General features: G+C 31.3%; 1 protein-coding gene and 3 non-coding genes across 6 annotated transcripts; 1 reads left to right on the top strand and 3 right to left on the bottom strand.

Annotated features, from left to right (window-relative positions):
- Positions 1-57: 57 nt before the first annotated feature.
- On the top strand, positions 58-195 carry Y51A2D.29. Its single transcript, NR_070183.1, has one exon. It is a non-coding gene; the product is annotated as an Unclassified non-coding RNA Y51A2D.29 (non-coding RNA).
- A 2,170-nt stretch (positions 196-2,365) lies between these two features.
- grdn-1 (Girdin homolog) lies at positions 2,366-23,753 on the bottom strand (the record flags this gene model as incomplete). 3 transcript variants are annotated; one of them, NM_001269887.4, is made up of 20 exons in its annotated part: positions 2,366-2,688; positions 3,454-3,677; positions 3,789-3,965; positions 5,199-5,283; positions 6,126-6,269; positions 6,711-7,017; positions 7,070-7,194; positions 8,906-9,202; positions 9,275-9,464; positions 10,649-11,566; positions 12,583-12,726; positions 12,781-13,031; positions 13,430-13,670; positions 14,132-14,225; positions 14,303-14,384; positions 15,102-15,349; positions 22,749-22,821; positions 22,870-22,951; positions 23,008-23,103; positions 23,653-23,753. In NM_001269887.4, the coding sequence occupies 20 exons, from the start codon at positions 23,700-23,702 to the stop codon at positions 2,557-2,559; spliced, it is 3,960 nt and encodes a 1,319-aa protein (NP_001256816.1). The 3 variants fall into 3 exon arrangements, with proteins under 3 accessions (NP_001256816.1, NP_001359512.1, NP_001256818.1); NM_001373186.2 differs by having other exon boundaries at positions 2,388-2,688; positions 3,789-5,283; NM_001269889.3 differs by lacking the exons at positions 22,749-22,821; positions 22,870-22,951; positions 23,008-23,103; positions 23,653-23,753 and having other exon boundaries at positions 2,557-2,688; positions 15,102-15,152.
- Positions 3,243-3,318, bottom strand: Y51A2D.32. Its single transcript, NR_070182.1, has one exon. It is a non-coding gene; the product is annotated as an Unclassified non-coding RNA Y51A2D.32 (non-coding RNA).
- On the bottom strand, positions 9,910-10,004 carry Y51A2D.40. Its single transcript, NR_102114.1, has one exon. It is a non-coding gene; the product is annotated as a small nucleolar RNA Y51A2D.40 (small nucleolar RNA).
- Positions 23,754-25,527: the final 1,774 nt, after the last annotated feature.

The raw sequence follows: 25,527 nt of genomic DNA, 5'->3' as shown, positions 1-25,527 counted from the left end.
TCTCCAAAAATTAGAAATTTCCAAAAATTTGAAAAATTCAAAAAACTTGGAATTTTTGGCTTAGGCTTCAGGCTTAGGTTTAGGTTTAGGTTTAGGCTTAGGCTAAGGCTTAGACCTAGATTTAGGCTTAGGCTTAGGCTTAGACGTCGGCTAATTCTTAAACTTAGGGTTAGGCTTAGGATTAGGCTTAGGCTTAGTCTTAGGTATAGGCTTAGGCTTATGCTTACAAGGGAAGTCTTTGAGGGGGTCCGTAGATTTGGGGTTCTCATGCTAAAATTCCTACAGAAGAGTGTTAGTTATATATATAGTTATAAACTTTTTGATACCAGCTACAAAGAAGAAAACAAGGTTGGCATTTGGCTAGTTTTTCTATTAACATTGTGTTTTGGAAAACGGTCACAACTTTTTGGTGGCTGAAGGTATCAAAAAGTTTATAACTAAAACTTTGTTTACTGTTATTCAACAAACATTTTGTTAGTTGATCATATTTCAAAATAATTTATCTCAACGAAGTTATGCAACTTCAAAGTTGGTTAAATATTTTGCACAAAGTTCGTGAGATGTAGATCATTTCGACGGTTTACTTGCGAATAGAGAGTTAAAACTTGTGTAATGTACGTTTCATACATTTCTAAACAACAGCATAGCAATTTCATAATTGTTTAGAAAAATGAAATTTTTTGATTTTTTTGCTTGGAGTTGATTAAGAAATTTTGAGCAAAAATGAAAAAAATAAAAATTTCCAAAAAGTGCGGACAATGATTCTAGGTTCCCGAATAAGAATAAAATCACTTTAAAAATGCGCAAAAATGTTTGAATGAGTTGTTTTACAACTTTATTCAACTTACAAAAATATTTCAAAAATAGAAGGTATCGAACCAAAGCTTAAATCTTATCAGACGCGCGCACTCCCAACTCGGCCACCGAAGACATTTTTCAACTCAATGTGGTGGGTGTCACATTTTCGGTGGTCACGCAGGCTGAGATTTGCGTGGATTGCATGGTAAGACAGTGGATTTCAATGGTGTTTTTAACTGAAATTTCAAAACGTCATAACTTTGCTGAAACTTGACCGGGGCAGCTAAATTTTTTGGAGAGATCATAACTAACACTCTTCTGTAGGAATTTTAGCATGAGAACCCCAAATCTACGGACCCCCTCAAAGACTTCCCTTGTTAGGCTTAGGCTTAGGCCTAAACTTTTTTTGGGCATTAAGCCTTCTTAAAAAATTCGAATTTCTAAAAATTTGAATTTTTTTCAAAAAGTATTTCAAAAATATGGATTTCGGAAGCTCGGAAAATTCGGAAAAAATGAAATTTTTTGCAAATTTGTAAATTTTGGAGTTTCAAAAAAATTGTAAAAATTTATAACATCACAAATTTGAAAGAAATTGAAAATTTTTAAACATTTTGAAGTTTCAAAAATCCATTTTAAGGATTTTTTCATTCAAAAACGAATTTTTCATTGAAAAAAGTAGTAATTTCTTATATATATTTGTCACAAATACAAGAAAAATGAAAATAAAAAAATGTTGGAAAAAAGAATTTGAAGAAAAAGAAAAAATGTTGGAAAAATGAAAATGATGCTTTCAAATGAAAAATTCTACAGAAAATAGTGCTCAAAAATACATGAAGCTCGCAAATTTAAAAAAAAACAAGTTTTCCACCTGGAAAACCCAAAAAAAATCGATAAAAAATCACAAGTTCACCAGAACTACACGCCTAGTACGTTGTACACCTGGTTGTCTGCCATTCTAATAAAATTCGAGGAAATAGTGTACGAGGGGCTAGAGACGCAGACGGTTGGAATCAGCATGCATGGGCCAACGGGAACTATGGATACGCAGACGGCATAGTATGATGACAAATAGACGGGAAAACTGGTCTTTTGGACGTGTCGGAGTACATTGAAACACACTAGACAGCAAAAATTAACCATTTTTGGTTTGTTGTCAAAAAAAAAATTTTTTGACTTTTTTTCAAAAAATTTTTTTTTTCAATTTTTTTCCGAAAAACTCATTTTTATATGAAAATTTGCATTTTCCATGTTTTTCCAATTTCAAAATGTATAATAATGCCTATAATCCATTAGATTTAAAATTTTCGGATCTCGCAGCGAAAATTTAAATTTAAAGGAGCAGCAAATGAGAAAATCTCAAAATGCTCCAAACCTGGTCATGATTATACTTAAATCAAAGCTCTAAGCTAGCTGAATTCAAAATTATCAAATTTTTAGGTGTTATCATAAAATTGAGAGGGTTACTGCAGAATTTTCGTGGCGAGACTAAAAATTAAAAAAAATTGGAAGTTTAGTCAAAATTGAAGCTTTAATTTAATTTTTTTCCAGTTTTATTGCTATTTTCGTACAATCAATTACAAAAAAAATTATTCAAACATTTGAATATTTTATTAAAAACATAACTGTAATGAGCACAAAATCATAAAATGAGGTGAAAAAATTTTTCAAAAAAAAAAACCATTAAAAATCGTTAAAACCGGCTTTACAATACATATAAATAGCTCTTCTATGAGAAAAAAATTCAAAAAAAAACAGAAATTATACACATCCATATTCGTGCCAAATTGTCGATTCATTCGGTTTCAGATCACTATTTTCCGGCAAATCCGGAGGGTTTTGGGGTAAATTTACATTTTCGTAGTAGCTGAGCGTCTTGTCGATGCGTTCTTCCTGAAAAATGAAAAATGTTGGGAAGAAGTTTAAAGTTATTTTTTTCTGGAAAGTTTCGCAAAAATAAATGGTTTTACTGAAATAGTGAAAAATTCAGAAAATTAAAAATACAATTTTTTTTGCCAATTTAAATTCAATAAAACTGAAAGTTCAATTCTCCAACCCTGACAAACTTTTAAAATTTTTTTAAAATTTTTTGTCTTTTTTCGGCCGATTTTTTGACCCAATTCTTTATCTGTATTTTTAGGAATTTATAGGAATTTTTTTTTTTTCTCAACTCCCCAGCTTCGCTCAAGTCTAAGCCTTAGCCTAAGCTTAATCCTAAGCTTAATCCTAAGCATAAGTCTAAGCCTAAGTCTGAGCCTGAGCCTGGGCCTAAGTCTGAGCCTAAGCCTTAGCCTAAGCTTAATCCTAAGCCTAAGCCTAAGCCTAAGCCTAAGCTCAAGCCTAAGCCTGAGGCTACGCCTAAGTCCATGCCTAAGCCTGAGGCTACGCCTAAGCCTAAGCCTAAGCCTAACCCTAAGTCTACGCCTAAGCCTAAACTTATGCCTAGACCTAAGCCTAAGCCTAAGCCTAAACCTGAGACTAAGCCTAAGCCTAAGCCTGAGATTAAGCCTAAGCCTAAGCCTAGGCCTAGACCTAAGCCTAATTATTTTCAAAAAAGTTCAAGATTATGTTTCAGGCAGTTTCTAATGCAAATTTCTTCACTTTACCCCCCACAAAAATCCATTTTTTCCCAATTTTTCCTCTAAAATCTTATCTTACCTTATCTCTAACTAGTTCCCTTTTTTCTCCTTCCCCCACAACCCTTCTTTCCTCCAAAATTGACGAATTTGGTGTCGAATGAGCAATTGGCTCAAAAAACGAAGAATTTTGCTCAATTTTGTGGGCGGGGCTGCGGTTGTAAGGCGGGGGCGGTGGGCGGGACCTGAGTGATGACGTCATCGGGGAGTTGCGGATGGGCACACGTGGCGGCAGGAATGGAGATGCTGAAAATGGGGGAAAATGAGCAACAAAAAAAATTGAGCAAAAATTTAGGAATTTTTTTTTCAAATTTGAAATTTTGTCTGAAGATTCGATTTTTTCCCCCCAAAACTTACTATAAATATGCCCGTCATGATCATTTCCATATCTCCTCGGACTTCTCACAGAACCGCCCATAAAGTCGTTACGAGACCTTAAAAGCGGATTTTTTGCACTAAAGTCTGGAGAAATGACGTCATGATCGTCAGATGAGGAGCATGTTGGCGGCAGGTGATCTACGTCCTCATTTGTACCTGTTTTAGTAAAATTAGTTATGATAAAGAGGTGAAGAACTAAAAAATAGACAGAAAATTATGACAAGAACAACAACAAAAATGATTTTAATTTTTTTTTTTGAAATCTCAAATTAGAACATTTTGCAAATATTTTTCAGCTTCAAAATATTAAAATTCGAGTTCAAAATGTTAGAATTCCTCTAAAACAAGCTTGAAAAAAATTTAATCCACCGCGGGGACTCGAACCCCGGTCTTCTGCTCGGCAGTCGGCGAAAATCGCACTGAGCCAGTTGGACAAAAATTTCAAAAAATGTTTAAAATGCACAAATATTTCATTTTTCTTCAACATAGGACATCAAGACAGAGACATGGACAAGTATGAACAGACAAAAACATAAAAACACAAAAATATAGAAATGACGGACCCGAAACACAAGCACAGCGGGACACACATAGAAATATACCGTATTTCCTTTTAAGCCTTATATCTCGGTTTATTTTTAGAATTTTAAGAGAATTTTAACTGGGAAAGTATAGAAAAATAGCTGATAAAGATTTTGGTAGTTGACAATTTTTTGATAACTTCAAAAGTAAAAAAGATATAAGCTGATAAAGAGATGCTACATCAAATTGCTAATTTTACCGTTTTTAAACTCATTTTATAGATTTTTCGAATTTTTCTAATACCAAAATATAGAAAATTTTATAAGGAATATGCTAGCAGTTGACAATTTTTAAATAAGTCTAAAACTAACCAAGATACCGTCGATCTTTGCCATTTTTCGGCTCATTTTTGATATTTTTACAAATTTTCAACTACCAAAATGTAGAAAATTAAAAAATAAGCATTTTGTTAATTGAAAGTTTTCAGGTAAAATCCCAACTAACCAAGATATAAGCTTTTGGAAATACGGCACATAAAAAATAAAATTCGTGCAATACAAATAATATTTCTGATATACAAATAAAAGTTTTGAGAAATTTTTAATTTTTTGACCACTTTGATCACCTAATCACTACAATTATAGTGATAATCAATCATTTTCCGAACATTCGGATTTGTATAAGCCCCCTGTAACAAGCTGGGCTTCGCCGTTCGCCGCAGCGATAAAAACCGCGAAAACGAGCTTGACGGACTGGGCGAACTTTGAATTTTTAGAGCAGAAATTTTCGAGAAGCTTCTCGAACCATGCAAAGGACACTCGTCGGGTGTACTGTCTGATGACGTGGACACAGAACATGTCGAATTACCGGCTAACGGAGGGGAGCTCCGTTCGTCTGCAGAGTAGACGCTGCTGTCTTCGGTTGTTGAGCCGCCGTTTGATGTTGCTCGGCGCTGGAATAAATATGGGGGTTTTTATTGAAATAAATATATTTTAAAATATGAATTTTCCCTCTAGAAATGTCTGAAAATCTCATTTTCACATTTAAAACCGTTCGAAATTTTGCATTTTCAATGTTAAAATGGTTGGAGTTTTGAATTTCCTATTAAAAAAAAGTCTGAAATTTTGAATTTTCAATGCAAAAATGCTTGAAATTTCGATTTTCCTATAAAAAAAAGTCCTAAACTTTTTAAATTCCTATGTGAAAAATCATGAATTCTGAATTGCCAATGTAAAAGTTCCTGAAATTTCAAACTTTCTATGAAAAAATGTTCGAAATTTTGATTTTTCTACAAAAAACTGTCTGGAATTTTGAATTTCCTATATAAAAATTCCTGAAATTTCAATTTTCCTATGTTAAAATGTGTGAAATTTTGAACTTCCAAAGTAAAAATATCTGAATATTTAAATTTCCAATGCTAAAATGTCCGAAATTTTGAATTTCCTATGTAAAAATGTGTGAACTTTTCAAATTCCAATGTAAAAAATTCCTGAAATTTCAATTTTCCTATGTTAAAATGTGTGAAATTTTGAACTTCCAATGTAAAAGTTCCTGAAATTTCAAACTTTCTATGAAAAAATGTCCAAATTTTTGCATTTCCTATGTAAAAATTCCCAAAAACTTTGAATTTCCTATGTAAAAATGTCCGAAATGTTGAATTTCCTAGATAATAAATTCCTGAAATTTCGAATTTTCTTCCCAAAAACCTTTGAAAATTCGTTTTTCCGGTATGAAATTTTTTGAAAATTCTGATTTCCTTTTTAAAAACCGGCTAAACTTTCGAGCAAAAATTACCCTGTTAATCAGTGCCTTAGCGGCTCGCTTCACCAGCGGCTGCTTCCGTTCTGGCGTTGACTTCTTGTTCTCCATGGTTCTGTATTGATCCATGATCTTGTCCTCAAGCTTTTCTTTGTGACGACGTAAAGCGCTGAGTTGATCCTAGAAGATTTAATAATAAATTGCACTTTGAAAAACAAAATTTTATAAAAAAAAAATCAAAAATTTCGAAAAATAAAATTTAAAATTTTTCAGAAAAAAGTATACACATCCAAACCGCCGGTTTTTCCTGATTTCAAAAATATACTTTTCATAAATTTTCCTCCAAGAATCGCGGAGTTACGGCGGTTTTTGCCCTGCGCGGCGAGAGAGAAGAGGACGCAGACAGTCAGCGCGTCTGCTTTCTCTGCGCCCTCTCATCTCTAACCGGGGCGTGCAAAAACGTCTGTAACTCGGTTAGTTGTGGAGCGGGAAGTATGAAAATTATATTTTTGGAAAGAAGAAAATTAGGCGGTTCGGATGAATATAAATTTATTACAAAAATTCAAAAAACTCAAAAATTTTTTTTTCAAAATTCAAAAATATTTCACGATTTTTTTTTACCTGGAAGTCCTTCATCTCCAAATGATACTGATCCTTGTCATGAAGAGCTCGCTGGAGCAGCTCCTTGTTCTGGGTCAGTAGAATCTCGAGTTGTCGGGACAAATTCCGATTTTCCTCATTATAAGTCCGGTTCAGCTGGCTTAACGCCTCGATCTTTGAGCTCAACTTGTTCACTTCTGAGATTTTCTGATTCAACTGCTTTTTGAGCTCGTCAATTTGATTATTCTTGTTATGGCACGTGTCATGGGCTCGGCGGAGCTCCAAGGAAAGCTCGTCGCGAGTTTGAACGAGCTCGGTAATGTCTCGTCTGAAAATTTGAAAATTTGGAAAGATTTTTGGGTGGAAAATTCAGAATTTACCTCAAATTTTCACAGTGAATTCTGCACATTTTGTGCTCTTTTTCCAGCTGCTCCCGTCTGGAAATCTCTTCTGACAGCTTGGCTTCAAGTTCTCGGATGTTGGCGTTCATGAAGACTGCTTGTTGCTGGAAAAGCACAAGATTTGGGATATTTTAAATAGGAAATTTGGAAATTTCAGATAGTTTTGCATGGGAAAATTGAAGTATCAGAAATTTTAAGACAAGAAAATTGAAGTTTTAGGAAGGTTTTACACAGGAAAATTGAAAATTTAGGGATTTTTAAAATAGGAACATTTTAAATTCAGGGATTTTTAAATAGAAAAATTGAAATTTCAGGCGTTTTATATAAGAAATTCAAAATTTCAAGCATTTTTAAATAGAAAAGTTGCAATTTCAGATATTTTTACATGGGGAATTGGAAATTTCAGAAATTTTTACAAGAGAAAATCAAAGTTTCTGACATTTTTAAATCGGAAGTTTTAAATTTCAGGCAAATTTACATAGGAAAATATAAATTTCAGACATTTTTTTACTGGAAAATCGAAATTTCAGACATTTTTACATAGGAAAATCATTTTTAGGGAAATTTCGTGCAGGAAATTCAATATTTCAGATATTGTTACATAAGAAATTCGGCAGTTTATGGATTTTTAGCTAGAAAAATTACGAATTCTGACATTTATAAATAGGAAAATTGTAATTTTGAGCATTTTCACGCAGGAAATTGGAAATTTCGGGCACTTTTGGAAAATTCAATTTTGAGACAGTTTTACACGGTAAAACTCAAAATTTCAAACAGCTTCTACTTTGGAAATTTAGAATTTCAGGCACTTTTACATAGGAAATTTAGAATTTCAGGCACTTTTTCACTGGAAAATTGAAATTTCAGGCATCTTTACATAGGGAAATTTAATTTATAGACATTTTCACATAGGAAAATTGAAATTTCAGGTAGTTTTACGTAGGTAAACTGAATTTTCAGGCGTTTTTACATAGGAAAATCGAAATTTCAGACATTTTTAATGAGGAACATTGAAATTTCAAGCATTTTTTCATAGAAAATTGTGAATTTGAGGGATTTTTTTACAGGAAATCCGAATTTTCAAGACATTTTTAAGTAGGAAAATCAAAATTTTAGACAATTTTGAATCGGAAAACTGAAATTTCAGACATTTTTAGTGAGGAAAATTAACATTTCAAGCATTTTTTAATAGGAAAATTGGAATTATAGTCATTTTTGACTAAGAAAATCTAAATTTCAGAAATTTTTAGAGAGAAAAGTTCAATTTGAGATATTTTTACATATGAAAATTTGGAAATTTTAGAAATTTTTAAATAGGAAAATTAAAATTTCTAATGGAAAAACAACATTTCAAACATTTTGACATAGAAAAATAAAAATTTTAGGACAATTTTGCACAGGGAAATTTCGCGCAGGAAATTCAATATTTCAGACATTTTTACATAGTAAAATTGAAAATTCAGACATTTTTACATAAGAAATTCGAAATTTTAGGGATTTTTGGATAGAAAAATTGAAAATTCTGACATTTTTACATAGGAAAACTGAAAATTTGAGCATTTTCACGCAGGATATTCAAAATTTCAGACATTTTTACACAGGAAAATCAAGTTTTTGGCATTTTTATATAGAAACTTCAACTTTTCAAGGCATTTTTAGACATTAAAATCAAATTTTCAGACCTTTTTACTGTGGAAATTCAACTTTTCTCACATTTTTTCAATTGAAAATTCGAGATTTCAGACAATTTTGCACAAAAAAATCGATTTTTTTCAGACATTTTCAATTGGAAAATGCAAAACTCCAGCTACTAACCCTTGGAATATTCTGAACCTTCTGCCTCAACTCCATAGATTCCTTCTTCGCCTCATCATAGTCCCTAGTAAGCAAATTGTGCAACTGCTGAAGCCTACTATGGTCGACTAGAAGAGTTTTGTGCATATTTTCGAGCTCATCCAGATTTTGGCTCCGCTTCTTGCTCATTTTCTGCATTTCCTGGAGCTCATCTCTCAGTTTTGTATTTTCCTGTTTTACAAGGTCCTCCTGGATTTGGGAGTTGCGAATTGAGACTTGGAGCCGGGCAATTTCAGCGTTAGAGGTACAGGAGGCGGTCTGGAATTTGAAATTTGAAAAAAAAATTTGGAAAATTTTTTTTTCAAAAATGTTCAATTTTTTCTAACCTACCGAATTCCTATTCAACTCCTCAATTGACGCCTTCACCATGTCAATCTCATCATTTTTAGTTGACAACTCAAGATTAAGCTCGCGGAGCTTCTCCTGGAGCATGAAAACTTGCTCCTTGGTGTGCATATTCTCTCGGGTGAGCTCACGGACACGATCGTCGGATTCGTTTAGCGATTCTGATTCGGAACGTCTGAAAATGTGAGAAATTTTAAGGATGTTAGTTTTTTTTTTTGGTTTTCCGCAAAATTTGAATTTTCACGGAGAATTCACATAGACAAATTTGCAGCAAAACTTGAAATTTTTGGCAATTTTTAAAAACTTTAGCGGTAGGCGAAAAGTTCAAATTTTCTAAGAAAAAATTTCAGTGGGAAATTTAAATTTTCTGAAAAAATTTTTTTGACGGAAAATCCAAAATTTTAAGAAAATTCTTTTTTTTAATCAAAAAAAAAAAAAACATTTTTTTTGTTGAAAATTTCCGAAATTCTTAAAAATTTCAAATTCACTATCAAGCCACGCCCAATTTTGGGGCGTGGCCTGTTCAGCTCCGCCCTTTTCTTGGCTTCTGCAGTTATTTGAATATAAATTCAAAAATTAAAGAATTTTTTCGAAAAATCGTTGTTTAAGAAGTAACTTGAAACTTTAGGCCACGCCCATTCTGAGAGGTTGGAAACTAGGTCATGATAGAGGCGGAGCCTACTAAGTCCCGCCCCACTTCCACATTTATATTTTTCGAATTCCAGTATTTGGGGAAAAATATAAATTTGGTAAATATTTTGATTTCTTATTTCGAAAGGAAAAATATGCGTCAGTTCAGACCACGCCCATTTTGGGGGGCGGAGCCTATTACGCCCCGCCTCTTTCTTTGCATTTTGTGCAGAATTTTTTCCGAATTTCATTTTTTCAAGTTCCCAACTTTTGGCAAATTCGGAAAATTTTGTTTTTTGAAATTTTGAAAAAAAAATTTAATTCGAAATTAATGTCATTTCAGACCACGCCCCCGACTATCATTTTTTCTAACGATAATTTCAAAAGCTATCGTATTTTTCAAATATTTTTTGAAGATGAGAAAAAACCATTTTTGGGGGGTGGTCTGTTAAACTCCGCCTTTTTTTTATAATTTTGAATTTTGGTCAAATCGGAAAAAATTTGAAAATGATTTTTTTATAAAAAAAAAAAATTTTTTTTTTTTCAAAAACTAGTTTCCTTTCAGACCACGCCCATTTTGGGGGCGGGGCCTAATACGCCCCGTTTTTTTTAATAATTGCAAACAATTTGTCTAACTTTCTCAAAATTCTTTAAAATTTCTCAAATTTTTCAGAGAAAATTCTCACAAATTCTTAAAATAACGCAAAATTAGAAAAAAAAACTCCTTACCTCAACTTCTCAATATCCCGCTTCAAATCATGCAACTCTTGAATTTGCTGATTCCCCTGAATCCTCAGATCATCGCGTTCCCGTTTCACAGCCACCAACGCATTCATCATGATGTCATCGATATTATCGATTAGTTCATCGTCATTATTGATTTTTTCAAAATTTGCTCCGTTCAGGCTCAGCGTTGTGCACAGGGAGTGTATGCGTCCGATCAAATCGGCTCGCCTCGATTTTTCGAGCACCAAATCCTCACGGAGCCGCTGAAGTTTTTTGGACTCGAGCTCCAATTGAGTTTGGCAGGTTTTCAGGTCATTTTCCAGCTCGTTTTTCAAATTGTGCAAATTTGAAATCATCTGGTCCCGGTCTTCGAGCCGCTTTCCACAATTCTTCTGATTTAGGAGCTCCAGGGTTTGGGCTTCTACCTGATCCTGGAGCTCGAGGAGCTTGGCTTTAAGTGTGTTTTTTTCAGAGCTCAGGCTTCTGGTAACATGGCTCGTCTCTTCAAGAGCCTCGTCGAGCTCAAATTGCAATTTTTTAGCTTCATCCCGCGACTTGGCAAGCAGGAAATCAGACTCCTGAAGCTTTTCCTCTAGAATCTCACACTTCTTTGAGATTTTATTGGATTTCTCCACTTCCTTCGACCATTTCTCCTCCAGATCCCGGCTCTGACCCATCTGGAACTCTCCAAACTTCCGTCGAGCCTCCAGAAGCTGCTTCACGGCTTCATCCCGTTCCAGGTTAAGATTCTCCACCTGCGCTGACATTTCCTCGAGCTCAATGCCGATTCGTTCCATATTCCCGTCGATTTGCTCTTTTTCAACTTGCATTTTTTGGATTTCCAGGTGAAGCTGAGCGGTTTGGTGTTGCTCCGTGGAGAGCTGGGAGCGAAGGGTGTCCAGGTCTTGGTTGCATTGGATTCTGAAAAAAAAATTGTTGAAAATTTTTTTTTTTTTGCCAACTTTGACAGCTTAGAACTCAGCTACTATATGTTTTACGGAAAAAGTGTCAACTGAAAAAATACTTGTCATTTCTTCGTCTTGTAGTTTGTAGTTCAACACAAATAAATAGCTCTTAAATGGACTAAGATATGAGCTCCCAAAGTTTAGCCCTCTGGCCCAGAGCTCACCGTGAATTTTGGGGTTCTTTTTTTCAAAAAACTTTGACTACTTCTTAACACAATACTTTTACTCTCAAAATTTGCTAATATACTATTATACAAAACCACGCCCATTTTGGGGGCGTGGCCTGTTCAGCTCCGCCTCTTTCTTGGATTTTTCCCCGTTTTTTGGGATTAAAAAAAACAGTTCAGTTTCTATAAGCTAGAAATGTGAAAAGTTCTGTTCTCTAAGCTTTTTATACCAAAAAATTGTATTTGGCAGTTAAAGCCACGCCCATTTAGGGGCGTGTCACATTAGGCTCCACCCCCTTATTGGATATTGCAATTTTTGTTTGAAGATTTCAATTCAAAAATTAGGAGTATTTTCGAAAAAAATTTGCTCAAGAAGTAACCTAAGATTTTAGGTCACGCCCTCTGAGAAATTGGAAATTTAACCATTTTGGGGGCGGAGCCTACTAAACCCCGCCCCCTTCTCCAAAATTTCATTTTTCGGATCCTGGATTTGGGAATAAATTAAAAAAATTTTGGATAAAAACCGAAATTTGTAAAATATTTTTAATTTTTAAATTCGTCAGAAAAAATTTGTCATTTTAAACCACGCCCATTTTGAAGGCGTGGTTTATCAAACCCCGCCCCTTTCTTGGAATTTTTTGCAATTATTATTTTCGAATTAAAATTTTTTTTTTCAAAAAATTATGTTTTTTTAAGTCTCAAAATTTTAAGTCTCTTGCCATTTTTTTTCCGAAATTTCAATTTTTGGCAACTTTTCCACCGAAAATCTTGGAACTTTTCTGGAATTTTCAAATTTTGCACTTACATCGTAGTTTCCGGAGTAGCTCCTTCAGTTTGAGCTCTCAATTTTCGAATTTCAGCCTTCATCATCTCAAACTCGTCCTGTTTCGCATTTTCCAGCTGATCAGCAAGAGAATCCATAATTCTAGGTGTGGTAGTGGTAGAGGGGCTGAAAAATTCGAAATTTTTGACTTGAAAATTCGAAATTTTTGAGTGAGCTTACACTTCCATCTGATGTACAATTTCCTTGAGCTCCTTGATTTCCCGATCCATCCGATGCTTCTCGTCGAGAAAATCCTCAATTTCCAGGTTTTTCTTGGATATCTCGGCTTCCAAGTCATCAATGGTGTTCCGCATCCGCTGAAGGTTGTCCTCTACGCCGAATTTTTCCTTCATTTCCATTTGTAGGGTTTTCAAATTTTTTTCGAGAGTTGTAATGGTTTCTTCCATTTCTAGATTCTTTTTTACGACGATCTGAAAAAATATTTCAAAATTAAAAAAAAAATAATTTCGAAAAAATGAAATTCGAAAAAAATGGCCCCGCCCCCAAAATGGGCGTGGTCTGAAAGGAAACCAGTTTTTGAAAAAAAAAAATTTTTTTTTTATAAAATAAAAAAATCATTTTCAATTTTTTTCCGAATTGGCCAAAATTCAAAATTATAGAAAAAGGGCGGAGTTTAACAGACCACGCCCCAAAAATGGTTTTTTCTCGTCTTAAAAAAATATTTGAAAAATACGATAGCTTTTGAAATTATCGTTAGAAGAAAAGAAATTCGAAAAAATTCCAAGAACTGGGCGGGGCGTAGTAGGTCCCGCCCACAAAGATTTTAATATTTTTCTCTCCAATTCGCAAAAATTCTAGGCAAACTTACATCGTACTTAGACTTGTACAACTCTTTGCCATCTCTAGCTTCTCTGTACTTTTTCTCGATTCCGACCAAATTTTGGAGCTTTTCAATTTTGCAGTTTGCCTCCTGGAGGTCATCGTTCACCGATTTCCATTTTTTCTTGAAATCTACTAGTTTTAGACGCTCATTTTCCAAAATTTTAATTTTTTGAGCTTTTTCCTCGTTGTCGAGCTCCAGCTTTTGGCATTCTTCGTCGCGGTTTTCTCTGGAAATTTGGAAAATTTTGTTGAAATTTTTTCAAAGTGTTTATTTTGACTACTAGTTTTGTGAATAAATTTTAGAAAAAATATAACTTTAAGTATTTTTCATAAAAATTTAATTTGAATTTTGAAAAAAAAATTTTTTTTGAGTTTTCAAAAAAAGTGAATTTAAAAAAAAAAAATTCAAAAATTTTTTTAAATTTCAAATTGCAATAGATTAGTCAATTTTTGAGATTTTTAGGATTTTCAAAATGTAAAATATGTGAAATTTTAAGTTTTACAATATGTCAGTTAACATTTTTTTGATAAAATAATTTTTGAACGGAGAAAGTGCGCTCTAAAGAGAAAACAATAAAAACCTTGGTTTTTAACCAAATTTCGAGATTTTTTAAATTTTTTTTTAATTCTAAAAAATGAATTTCTGTATAATATTTATATTTAAAAAAATTTCAAAAATTAAACTCACGCCTGTGTCCTCATTTGCCTCATTTCATGCTGTAAATTTGCAATTTGAAGGGTCTGGTGACGTAGTTCCGAGGTTGGAGAGGTCGAGCGGCTCACTATAAAACAAAGTTAAAAATTTTCAGTTTAAAATTTTTTTAAGTGAAAAAATATAACTTTTAGGTTAAAAACCTACTCAAAAAGCTCTGATCCTGCTGCTTTATAGCGATTTCCCCATTGGAGCTACTCGTCGTTGAGCTCTCCATATCATCGCTATCCTGAAACGGAAAATTATAAGATTTCGAGTTTTAGGCAACTTTAAATTGTGTTTAAAGTTGAAAATTTGAAAATTAAAAAAAAAATTCAATTGACAATGAGTATAGAAAATCCAAAAAATTTTAAAAATTTCTAAAAATAGCCACAAAGTTGCAGAAAATTCCAGAATTATTTTTATACATTTCAAATGCGAAAAATTTGATTTCCTGCCTATATTCCAGAAAATTTTTTAAAAATTCAAAAAAAAAATTGGAAATTTATTTTAAAAATTATTTTGAAAATTCCAGAAAGTTCTAGAAAATTCTGAAAAATTCAGGGAATTCTAAAAATTTTCAAAAAACTTCTAAACGTTTCAGAAGGCCCTAGTAAACTCAAGAAAATGCAAAAAATTCTGAAAAAAAATCATTTTATACGGAATTTAAAAAAATTCGAAATTTTTCAAAAGAAATTTCCGAAAAATTTTCAAAACACCTATAAATGTTTTCACTATAAATGTCTAGAAAACTGAAAAAAATTGGAAAATTTTATACAATTTCTGGTTATGTCAAAAATTAAAAAAAAAATCCAGAAAATTCTAAAAGTTTTCCAAAAACTTCTAACTTTTTTTAGAAAATTCTAGAAAACTCAAAAAAATAATCCAGAAAATTCTATCAAGGTTATGTCAAAAAATCCTTATTCCAGAAAATTCTAAAAAATCCGAAAAAAAAAATTCAACTCACCACATCCTCAATACTGCCTCCTCCTCCGCCAACTTCATCCGTTTCCTTCATTTTCCTGCGCTCAAAATCCTCCAAATTCTGCACAATCTCGTCGGATTCCGTCAATTTTTGTATGCAGGCAGCCAATTCGGCTTGAATGGTCTGATCGAAACCGGTGATTCGGTCCACAAAAACTTTTTTATGGTCACTTTGAATTGCGCAACCGAGTAGTAGGAGTAGGAGCTTTTTTAGCTCTTCAAATGTGATTTCTGGAAAAAAATTGTTGGAAATTAGGGGAAATTAATATTTCAAAAATTTGTGAACATTTTCGGAAAATCCAGAAAAACTTGAGAAAGTTTCAAAAACTTTTAAAACGGTTTAGAAATGTACAGAAAATTTTAGAAAGTTCAACAATGTTCTGGGAAGTGATAGAAAGTTAAGAACAGCTCTTAGGAAAGTTTTGAAAAAACTGAAAATTTTCAGAAAGTCCTAGAAGGTGCTACAAAAAATTAAAAATTTTTTTAGAAACGTTTTTTTTTATATTTCTATGTAAAAATGTCTGAAAAACAATTTTGGGAAAAACTAGAGAAAACTAACAAAATATTCGCTTTTTCAGTGAAAAATTGTGTAAAAATATCTAAAAATTAGACTTTCCTTCTTAAAAATGCCTAAAATGTTGAATTTCCTATGTAAAAATGTTTAAAATTTTGATTTTCCTCTGTAAAAATGTCTGAAATTTCAATTTTCCTACGTAAAAATGCCTGAAATTTCGATTTTCCTATTTAAAAATGTCTGAAACTTCGATTTTCCTAAATAAAAATGTCTGAAATTTCGATTTTCCTATGTAAAAATGTCAGAAATTTCGGTTTTCCAAAATTCAATTTTTCAGTGAAAAATTGTGTAAAAATATCTAAAGATTAGACTTTCCTACGTAAAAATGCCTAAAATTTCACATTTTCTATGTTAAAATGTCAGAAATTTTGATTTTCTCATGTAAAAATATCTGAAATTCCGATTTTCCTATGTAAAAGTGTATGAAATTTCGATTTTTCTAAATGAAAATTTCTAAAATTATAAAAATGTCAGACAAAAATATTTTAGAATATCACAGCTACTATAAAAATGCTCCGAAATATTTCAGAACATTCCAAGACAATCCAGGTAAATTCCAGAAGTTTTCATACAATTTGAAAAAAAGTGAAAAACAAAAAAAAACACATAAAATTTCCAAAAAAAATTTTAAAATTTTAGAAAAATTCCAGAAGCTTCCAGAGTTGTTTGATAACCTTCACAAACATTTTTTAATTTTTTAACAATTTTAGAAATGTTCTAGAAGCATCCAGAAAATTTCAAAAAACCTCCAAAAAAATTCTAGAAAATTCAAGAAAATTCAAAATGCAAATTTTTGGAATTTTTTGATTTTAGAAAACAAAAAATGTAATTTTTCAACTGTTATACAACTCAAAAATGCGCTACAAACCTAGAAAACTACTTTTCAAAAATCCAAGAAAAATCGGGAAAAAATCAGAAAAATCAGAGAGCCAATTTCTTAATCAAATCACTCACTCAAATCATTATTAGTAACCGGAAAAACGTGAAAAGTACGTGAGTACTTGTGCAAATACCCCGCTATCAATTTCATTCCACAATCAAATTTTCGGGCGGAACGGCCCGAAAATTCTGCGAAAAACCGGCTGATAAGTATGAGAAATTGAACAAATTGAATAAGAACGCGGGATGGATTATTGGTGATAATCCCCGTATAGAAACTACTTGACTATGGGAACATTAATTCGCAACGGAAAAAAATTGGGAAATGTTGGGAAAAACTAGAGAAAACTAACAAAAAATTCAATTTTTCAGTGAAAAATTGTGTAAAAATATCTAAAAATTAGACTTTCCTACTTAAAAATGCCTAAAATTTAAAATTTCCTATATAAAAATGTCTGAAATTTCGAATTTCCTATGTAAAAATCTCAAAAATTTCAAATTTCCTATGTAAAACTGTTTGAAATTTTTCCCTAAATTGTTTCAAAAATTCCATTGAAAATTTTCTAAAAATAATTTTTGACAGTTTTCATTAAAAAGTTTATAAGTTGCAAAAAAAAATTCAGAAATTTCCAATTCAAAAGTGTTATGCAAAGTTGTTGGCTTCTTAGCGGCCGACGTCTCACGGGTGGCTATAGTTTCAGCAGCCGACACCTGCCGGGTTGGCGTCCAAAATTTTTCGAAAAATTGTGCAGCGGACGTCTCCCGGGTGGTTTTTTTAAAACAAATTTTCAATTTTTGTCAAATTTACGTAAAAATGTTTAACATTTCATATTTCCAATGAAAAAATGCCTAAAATTCTGAATTTCCTATGTAAAAATGCCTGAAACTTTGGATTTTCAACGTAAAAATGCCTAAAATTCTGAATTTCCTATGTAAAAATGCCTAAAATTTCAAAATTCTGCTGTAAAAAAGTGTCTGAATATTTTGAATTTATTTTGAAAAAAGTTGAAAATGTATCAAATTACAAGCTTCAAAAGTTAATTTCACCCTAAAAAACCAAAACACGAAAAAAAAATTTATCACAAAAAAGTGTGATAGGCTCTCTCGGAATTTCCGATGCTCTCGGAGCATTTTTGCCTCGGCGAGAGCACCGCGGAGCACAATTGGTGCACAAATATTTGCATATTATCACGGAAAACTTGTCATAAGAGGCTGTGGGAAATAGTGATTGGCACCGGGATAAGTTTTGGAGGGAAGTTTGCAAAAAAAAAAAAAAGATTTTTTGGAAATATGTGAATATATTTTTGCGAAATTTTGAAGGCATTTTAAAGTAGAAATCGCAAAATTTCAGGAATTTTTACACATAAAATTTGAAATTTTAGACTTTTTAAGTAGGAAATATGAAAAATCAGGCATTTTTCCATAGAAATTTCGAAATTTCAGGCATTTTTACATGGGAAATTGAAAATTTCAGGCTATTTTAGTACACAAAAAAGTACACAAAAATTTGAAAAAGGTACACAAAAATTCCAATATCTTTCCGTGAACATTCGGAAAATTCGGAAAAGCATAAGATAGAAAGGAATCGGTAGAGCCAAAGGGATATTTGGGGGGGGGAAGAAGCACTGAAGTTTAAAACATATGCTAGTGTAAGAATAGAAGGAAAACGCAGGTGTTCCCAGTCCGGGGGGACGACGACCCACAGAATTATATTTACTACCAGTGTCAATAAAATTCGAGAAAAACCAGATTTTTTGAGAAAAAAAAATTCCCGGAATCTGTTTCTCCGGTAACTGCAATTCCTAGCCCCGCCCATTTCTTGGCTTTGTTTTTGGCAAATTTTTAATTTGGGTTTTTTTTTGAATTTTCGAAAATTTAGGCTTAGGCTTAGGCTTAGGCTTGGGCTCAGGCTCAGGCTCAGGCTTAGGCTTAGGCTTAGGCTCAGGCTTAGACTTAGGCTTAGGCTCGGGCTTAGGCTTAGGCTTAGGCTTAGGGGTAGGCTTAGACGTAGGCTTAGGCTTAGGCGTAAGCTCAGGCTTAGGAAGAGAGAAAAAAGAAAAAAATCCTACAAATTCCTAAAATAATTTTTTTTTCAAATTGTTGTCATTTGAAAAAAATGTTGAACAATTTTTGAACGTATGTGGAGCCACTGAACAAAATTGTTGCTACAGTAAATTGAAAAATCGAGGCTAATTCATCAGGAAAATGGACATTTTTGGATGGGTTGGAGTAGTCGATTATGGAAATTGGATAGCAGATGGGCAGAATTTAGTGGGTTTTTCGACAATTTTATACCGATTTAGAAAACTAAATTTTGAAAACTAAAAATTTCCAATTTCTTTTTATTTTCTAAAAAAAAAAGATTTTTTTATTCTGGAAAAAAAACCGAGAATTCTGAAAAAAAAATACTCCAAAAATGTGGGAAAAGAGTTTGTAATTTTTTTTAAAATTTCTTAAAATCTCAAAAAAACCTTTTAAAAATCAAGAAAAATTCAGAAATCGCAGAAACGTTCCAGAAATTTTTTTTTATAATTTCAGAAAAATTGAGGAATATGTAGAAAATTTGAGAAAAATTCCAAAAAATTCTGGTGACCTTTGAAATCTTCTGAAAAAAATTCTAAAAATTCTGGTGACCTCTTAAAAATTTTGGAATTTTCCAGAAAACACTGGTAAACTCCAGGGCTGGGACCAAAAAAAAATTTTGGGCCAAAAAACAAAAAACAAAAAATTGAAGTTTTTGAAAAACCAAAAAAACCAAAAAATTTTTTACGCTTAAGTTGATTTTTAATGGGGTTATTCAAGTAATGTTGCAAAATGTATTAAAATACATTTATGACGTCACAACTGTGTTAAAATACATGTTTTAATGTATTTTAATACAGAATAGTCTCGAGTCGAGACTAGACTCGGTAAACAGTTTTTTTTTGGATTTTTTGGTTTTTTTGGTCCCAAAAAACCAAAAAAAAAAACAAAAAAACCAAAAAATTCCCAGCCCTCCCGGGGCCTCTAAAATCTACTAAAACTACCTAAAATCTTCTGGAAAAATTCCAGAAAATTCTGGTGACCACTAACAACTTCTGGAAAAATTCTAAAAAAGCTGGTGACCTCTAAAATTTTCTGAAAAAAATCCAGAAATTTCTGGTGACCTCTGAAAGCTTCTGGAAAAATTCCGAAAATTCTGGTAACCTGTTAAAGCTTCTGAAAAAATTCTAAACAATACTAGTATCTTTTGAAAAGTTTTCCAAAATTCTGCTGACCTCTAAAAACTTTAAAAAAAAACGAAAATTCCAAAAACCCAATTTAAAAAATCTTGAAAAATATAAATAAAAAAAATAAAACTTTTAAAAATCGTCCAAAAATTTCAAATTCCCGCGCAAATTTTTCTCGTGTTAAAAATATGGTAATATATGAATAGGTAAGAGAACAATCTTGGTGTAGAGGGATGAAATGTGTTGGGAGGTATGTTTGTACAGTGTAATATGCAAATACTTGGTGGGAGATGACTTGGGGGGTGTCTTCCCCCCCCCCCCCCATTGTCCAACTGCTGCTGCACCCCTCCTTCAATAAGAGATGAGAACACACGACAAGGGGTATGAAAATGTGCACAGAAATTGTTTAACAATAGGAGGAATTATTGAATTTTGAATTATTACGAAAATTTTGATTTTTGAGTTTTTTTTTTTTAATTTTGAAAAAAAAATTTTTTTTTTCAATCTTTTGAACATTTTGCAAATGTACATTTTTTATTGAAGTTTATTTTTGCAAAATTCGAAACTTTGTGATAAGCAGAAAATGAAAGTCTGAAATTTTCAAGAGTTAATAATTTCAGAAATTCTGAGCATTAAATTTCTCCAGAATATTTGAGAATGTCAATGATATTAGAAAATTTCTGAAATTTTGAAAATATTCAGAAATTCAGCACCCCTAAAATTTCAAACTTCTCCGAAAATTTCAGTTTTTCCAGAATATATTAAAATATTCGAAGAACCATTAAATTAGGCAAAAAGAAAATTTCCAAAATACATTAAAGGTTCAAAAATTTAACATAAATACACAAGTTTGTAAAATTAAAGAAATTTTTAAAATTTCAAATTTTTCAGTATTTCAAAATAAAAAAAGACTTCAGTGAATTCCAAAAAATTCCAAAAAATATCTGAACATTTGAGAAACCTCCACACAAATTTTAAAAATCCAGAAAATTCCTGAAAATCCCAGTAAAATTTAGAAATTTCCAGAAAATTTCAGTAAACTCCAGAAAATGCCAGAAAATTCCAGAAAATTTCAGAAAATTAAAGAAAATCCCGTTGAATTCCAGAAAATTTCCAAAATTCTAAAAATGTACCTGAAATTTTGAGAAACCTTCAGAAAAAAATTCACGAAATTCAAAAAAAATTCGAAAATTTCAAAAAATTCCAAAAAATTTATATGAAATACCAGAAAAATCCAGAAAATTCTAGAAAATTCCACAAAATTTCTAGAACATTTCAAAAAAACTTTAAAAAATTCCAAAAAATTCTAGATAAATTCTAAACAAATTTAAGAAAGAAAAACTTACAAATTCAGAAATTTTAGAAAAATCTGAATTTTCCAGAGTTTAAAAATTTTCAGAAAATCAAAATTTCGAAATTTCCAGAAAATTTTAATTTCACCAGAACATTTTAATCATTCAAAAATTCTGAAATTTAAACTTCCCAGTCACTTGAAAAATGCAACAATTTCCCAAAAAAATACAAATGTTCAGAAAATTACAGAATTTCAAAATTTCCAAAACAATTTTTAAACTAAAAATTTTCAGCATTTCTAGAACATTTTGATAAATTTGAAAACTACAGAAAGTCAGTTCCAAAACTTTCTGACAAAGCTGACCAACTAATACTATTACTACCACCAACATATACAACTAAATCATAACTAGATATTCCAGATTTCTAGACCCAAAAAAAATCGATTCAAAAAAGTGAGAACACAAAGGGATATGTCATTTCGCATAACTATACACTATAACTACTGGATACACCCTTTCGGAACACATGTGTGACTGTCAACAATTGCATAATTTCTCTGCGTCTTTCCAGAATCACTGTACTATTTTGGCGGGGGGGTCTTGAACCAAGGAGAAGGTCATCAAGAACATATGTATGATTGGGTGAACGAGATAAAGGAAAAAGGGACACCCAGATGACGGGGAAAGTGTGGAAAATCTAGAAAATTGATGGAAGTTCCAGAAAGTCTTGCATAATTTTTTTAGATACAGTAAATTTTAAGAAACCCCAAAAATTTCAAAATGTCTGAAAAAATAGACTGTAAAAATTCAGAAAAATTCAGAAAACAACTAGACATTTATATAAAATTTCAGAAAATTCTAGAAAATTCCAGGAAGTGATAGAAATTTTTAAGAAACAATTTTAAATTTTTTTTATTTTTGACAATTGTAGAAACTTTCAGAAATATCAAAAAAATTCCCAAAAGTCTACGAAAGTTTTTTTTGAGTTTCAAAAAGTTTTAGGAAACTCTAAACATTTCAAAATTTCAGAAAAATGTAGAACACTTTGAAAAATTTTAGAAATTTTAAAGAAATTATTTTTAAAAAAATCAGAAAGTTTAGAAAATTCCAGAAAGTGTTAGAAATTTTTAAGAAACAATTTGAAGCTTTTTTTTATTTTAAAAAATTGTAGAATTTTCCAAAAAAAGTGTACAATTCTCAGAATTTTTTAAAAATTTTCAGAAAGGTCCCAAAAACTTTCGAAAGTGTTTTATTGAGTTTCAGAAAATTTTAGAAAAGTTTAAAATATTTTAGAAAACTTTAGAAAATTCAGAAAGCTAAGAAAATTCTAAAAAACTTCCAACTTTTTTTCATTTTATTTTAGAAGATTCTCAAAACTTTCCAGAATTTATCAAAAAGTTTCAGAATTTCCCAAAAATTTATGAATGTTTTTTTTTGAGTTTTAGAAAATTGTAGAAACTTCCAGACAATTTTAGAAATGTCCAAAAAATTCCAGAAAACAGAAAATAGTTTCTAAGCAATTTCAGCAAATATTAGAAATTATGAAAAGAAAATTGTTTCAAATTTTAGCTTCTCGCTGAAAAAAATGTTTTTTTTTCGGAATTTCCTGTCAAGTTTTAAATATATTTTTTGAACTTTTCACCTAATTTTTGATATTTTAACAAAGTACTCACCATCAATTTCACCGGAGCTCTCCAAAATCGATATTTCCGGCATTTTGCACACTATAACTTGGTCCAAATTTTTCTAAAATTCACAAATTTTCAGATTATTTTTTTTTCCAATTATTCTTACCTCGTAAAACTGGCTGATTTGATTCAACAATTCCTCGTACAGACTCTGACCATTTTTTTCATTTTCAGAAAAATGTGGGTTGCTGAAAAAGAAAATGTATAAATTGAAAATTTTCTGAAATTTTTTTTGAAAACTTACATAAACTTCATCAAATTTAACATCAGAAGCCCGTCCAAAAAATCATTTTTGGCAAAATTTTGGGTTGCAGGGTTGGGAATTATGGCTGCGCAGTCGCTGAAAAATTTTGGGATTTTTTTCATATTTTTTTAAAAAGTTTTTTGCATTTTACACAGGACAATTGAAATTTTACACATTTTCATATAGGAAATTGGAAAATGTCAGATATTTTTAAATTGGAAAATCGAGTTTTTAGACATTTTTACCTAGAAAATTCAAAATTTCAGGCATTTTTATATAGCAAAATTGAAATTTCAGACAATTTTACACAGGAAAATTAAAATTTCAGACATTTTGTAGCTGAAAAATCTAAATTTCAGACATTTTTACACAGGAAATTCTAAATGACAAACGGCTATAAGATTTAATTTTTTGAAAATTTGGAAAAAAAATTAAATTCTAAAAACAATTTTTTTTAATTTTTTGGAATTTCCTAATTGAATTTTGTTTCAAAACTCAAATTTATGAAGAAAATTTGTTCAAAAAAAATTGAAAATGGACTTTCTTATTTAAAAAAATTCAAAAATAAAAAAAAAAAATTTAAGAATTTTTTTTTATTTTTCAATTTTTGTTTCCAAATTTCAGAAAATGTAAAAAAAAACTTACCACAGCCAAAAAGCCAGCGGATGGCTCCAGTTTTCGTGTTTCTCCTTCATATTTTCGCTTGTTTTTTTTTTCAGAAGGATTTGGTCATACCTGAAAGTTGAAATTTTAGCTGAAAAAATCACTAAAATAATCTAGACAAAATAGAAAAAGTAAACAGTTTAATACCCATTTAAAGCCCATAAAACCGTATTTCTCATGTAACAATCGAGAATTCCAAAGTGGAACCTTGGATAAATGACTTGAAAATGCAAATTTCTCATTTTAGGGACAATTGGGCGGCCGATTTGACCTTTGTCACACAAAAAGGGCACTTTTTTCACTTTCAAGGTAACTTTTTTGGCAATGATTTAATGTTGAAAATGAGTGGGCGGGGTTAGAAGAGGTATATTTTTACATAGGAAAATTGAATTTTCATACATTTTTACCTAGGAAAATCTAAATTTCAGACATTTTTAAATAGGAAAATCCAAAATTTTAGACATTTTTACATTGGAAAATCAGAAGTTTCAAACATTTTCAGTTTGAAAATTGAAATTTTTAAACATTTTTATATTGGAAATTTTAAATTTCAGACATTTCTAAATAGGAAAATTCAAAATTTTAGACATTTTTACATAGGAAAATTGAATTTTCATACATTTTTACATTGGAAAATCTAAATTTCTGATATTTTTATATAGAAAATCCAAAATTGCATACTTTTTTACATAGGAAATTCGAATTTTTAGGCATGTTAACTTAGAAAATTTAAAATGATGCTAGGCTCTAGAATAGCCAGGCGTAGGTAGGCGTAGGCAAGCGTAGGCAGGAGTAGGCTTGCGGCCGGACAAATGATTAAGTAAAAATAGGATTTATTTCTTCAAAAAGACCCATAAAATAAGGCCCGGCAATTTTTGAATATGGTGCATCGGAGGAAACCCAAAATTGTGCATATTTTGGCTATTTTTGGCAGAAAGTACAGAAAAAGCACTTACAAAATTTTTTTTTTGAATTTTAAACATAAAAAAGATGATTCAATCAAGATATAGCAAAAAATGAAAAACTGGGTAAATTTTGGCAGCATATATCTCAGTTCATTTTGACAATATCAAAAAAATTTAAAAAGCAAAATTGTAGCAAAACTCCACGCAAAACTTTTGCCAGATGAACATTTTTTGAAAAAATCAAAAAGAAGCAAGATATGAGCTGTAAAAAATGGCTAGTCGATTCACCATTTCCGCTGAAATCTAGTAAATTTTTAAACCTCATATCTCAGCTAATTTTAAGGCCAAAAATAACAAAAAAAAACGGTTTAAACGGCAAAAATGTATGAAAATTTGCTTTAAAAAATTAAAAAAAAACACGAAAATCTTTTTGACTTTAAAAAGTCAGATTTTTACCCTAAAAAACCCAAGTTTTCAATCGATTTTCTGCGAGAAAAGTCGGTGATCATCCGAAATGTTATGACATAATGGGGAAACAACAGGGCAAGATTTGGTAGTTGTTGTGTGGGAAACCAATTATGACAGGTTCCAGTTAGCCTCTTTTCCCATACACATGAGATTATGGAAATGATTATTTCAGCTAATTGCGTTTTGTTACAACTTTTTGGGTCTGGTGGGATTTTTGGCTGCTAAAAAAAATTTTTTTTTTGCTTTGAAATTCGAAAAATTACGGCTTTCTGAAGTTGAAAAATTAGAAAATTCAAAACTGCCCAAAAAAAAGTGGCAAAGAAAAAAAGTACCCCAAAAAAATACCGCGAAAACTCATAAAAATTCCGTGTTTGCTTACTTCCCCCACTTCTTGGGGGTGTGAAGAAAAAAGATGGGAGAATGGCAATAAAATGGGTATAAAAAATACGGGAGAAAACGGTGCAAAATTTATGGTTTTTTACCT

Source organism: Caenorhabditis elegans, chromosome V (genome assembly GCF_000002985.6).
Source record: "Caenorhabditis elegans chromosome V".
In the NCBI taxonomy this organism is placed as follows: Eukaryota; Metazoa; Nematoda; class Chromadorea; order Rhabditida; family Rhabditidae; genus Caenorhabditis; species Caenorhabditis elegans.
This window is presented reverse-complemented; position numbering and strand designations above follow the sequence as displayed.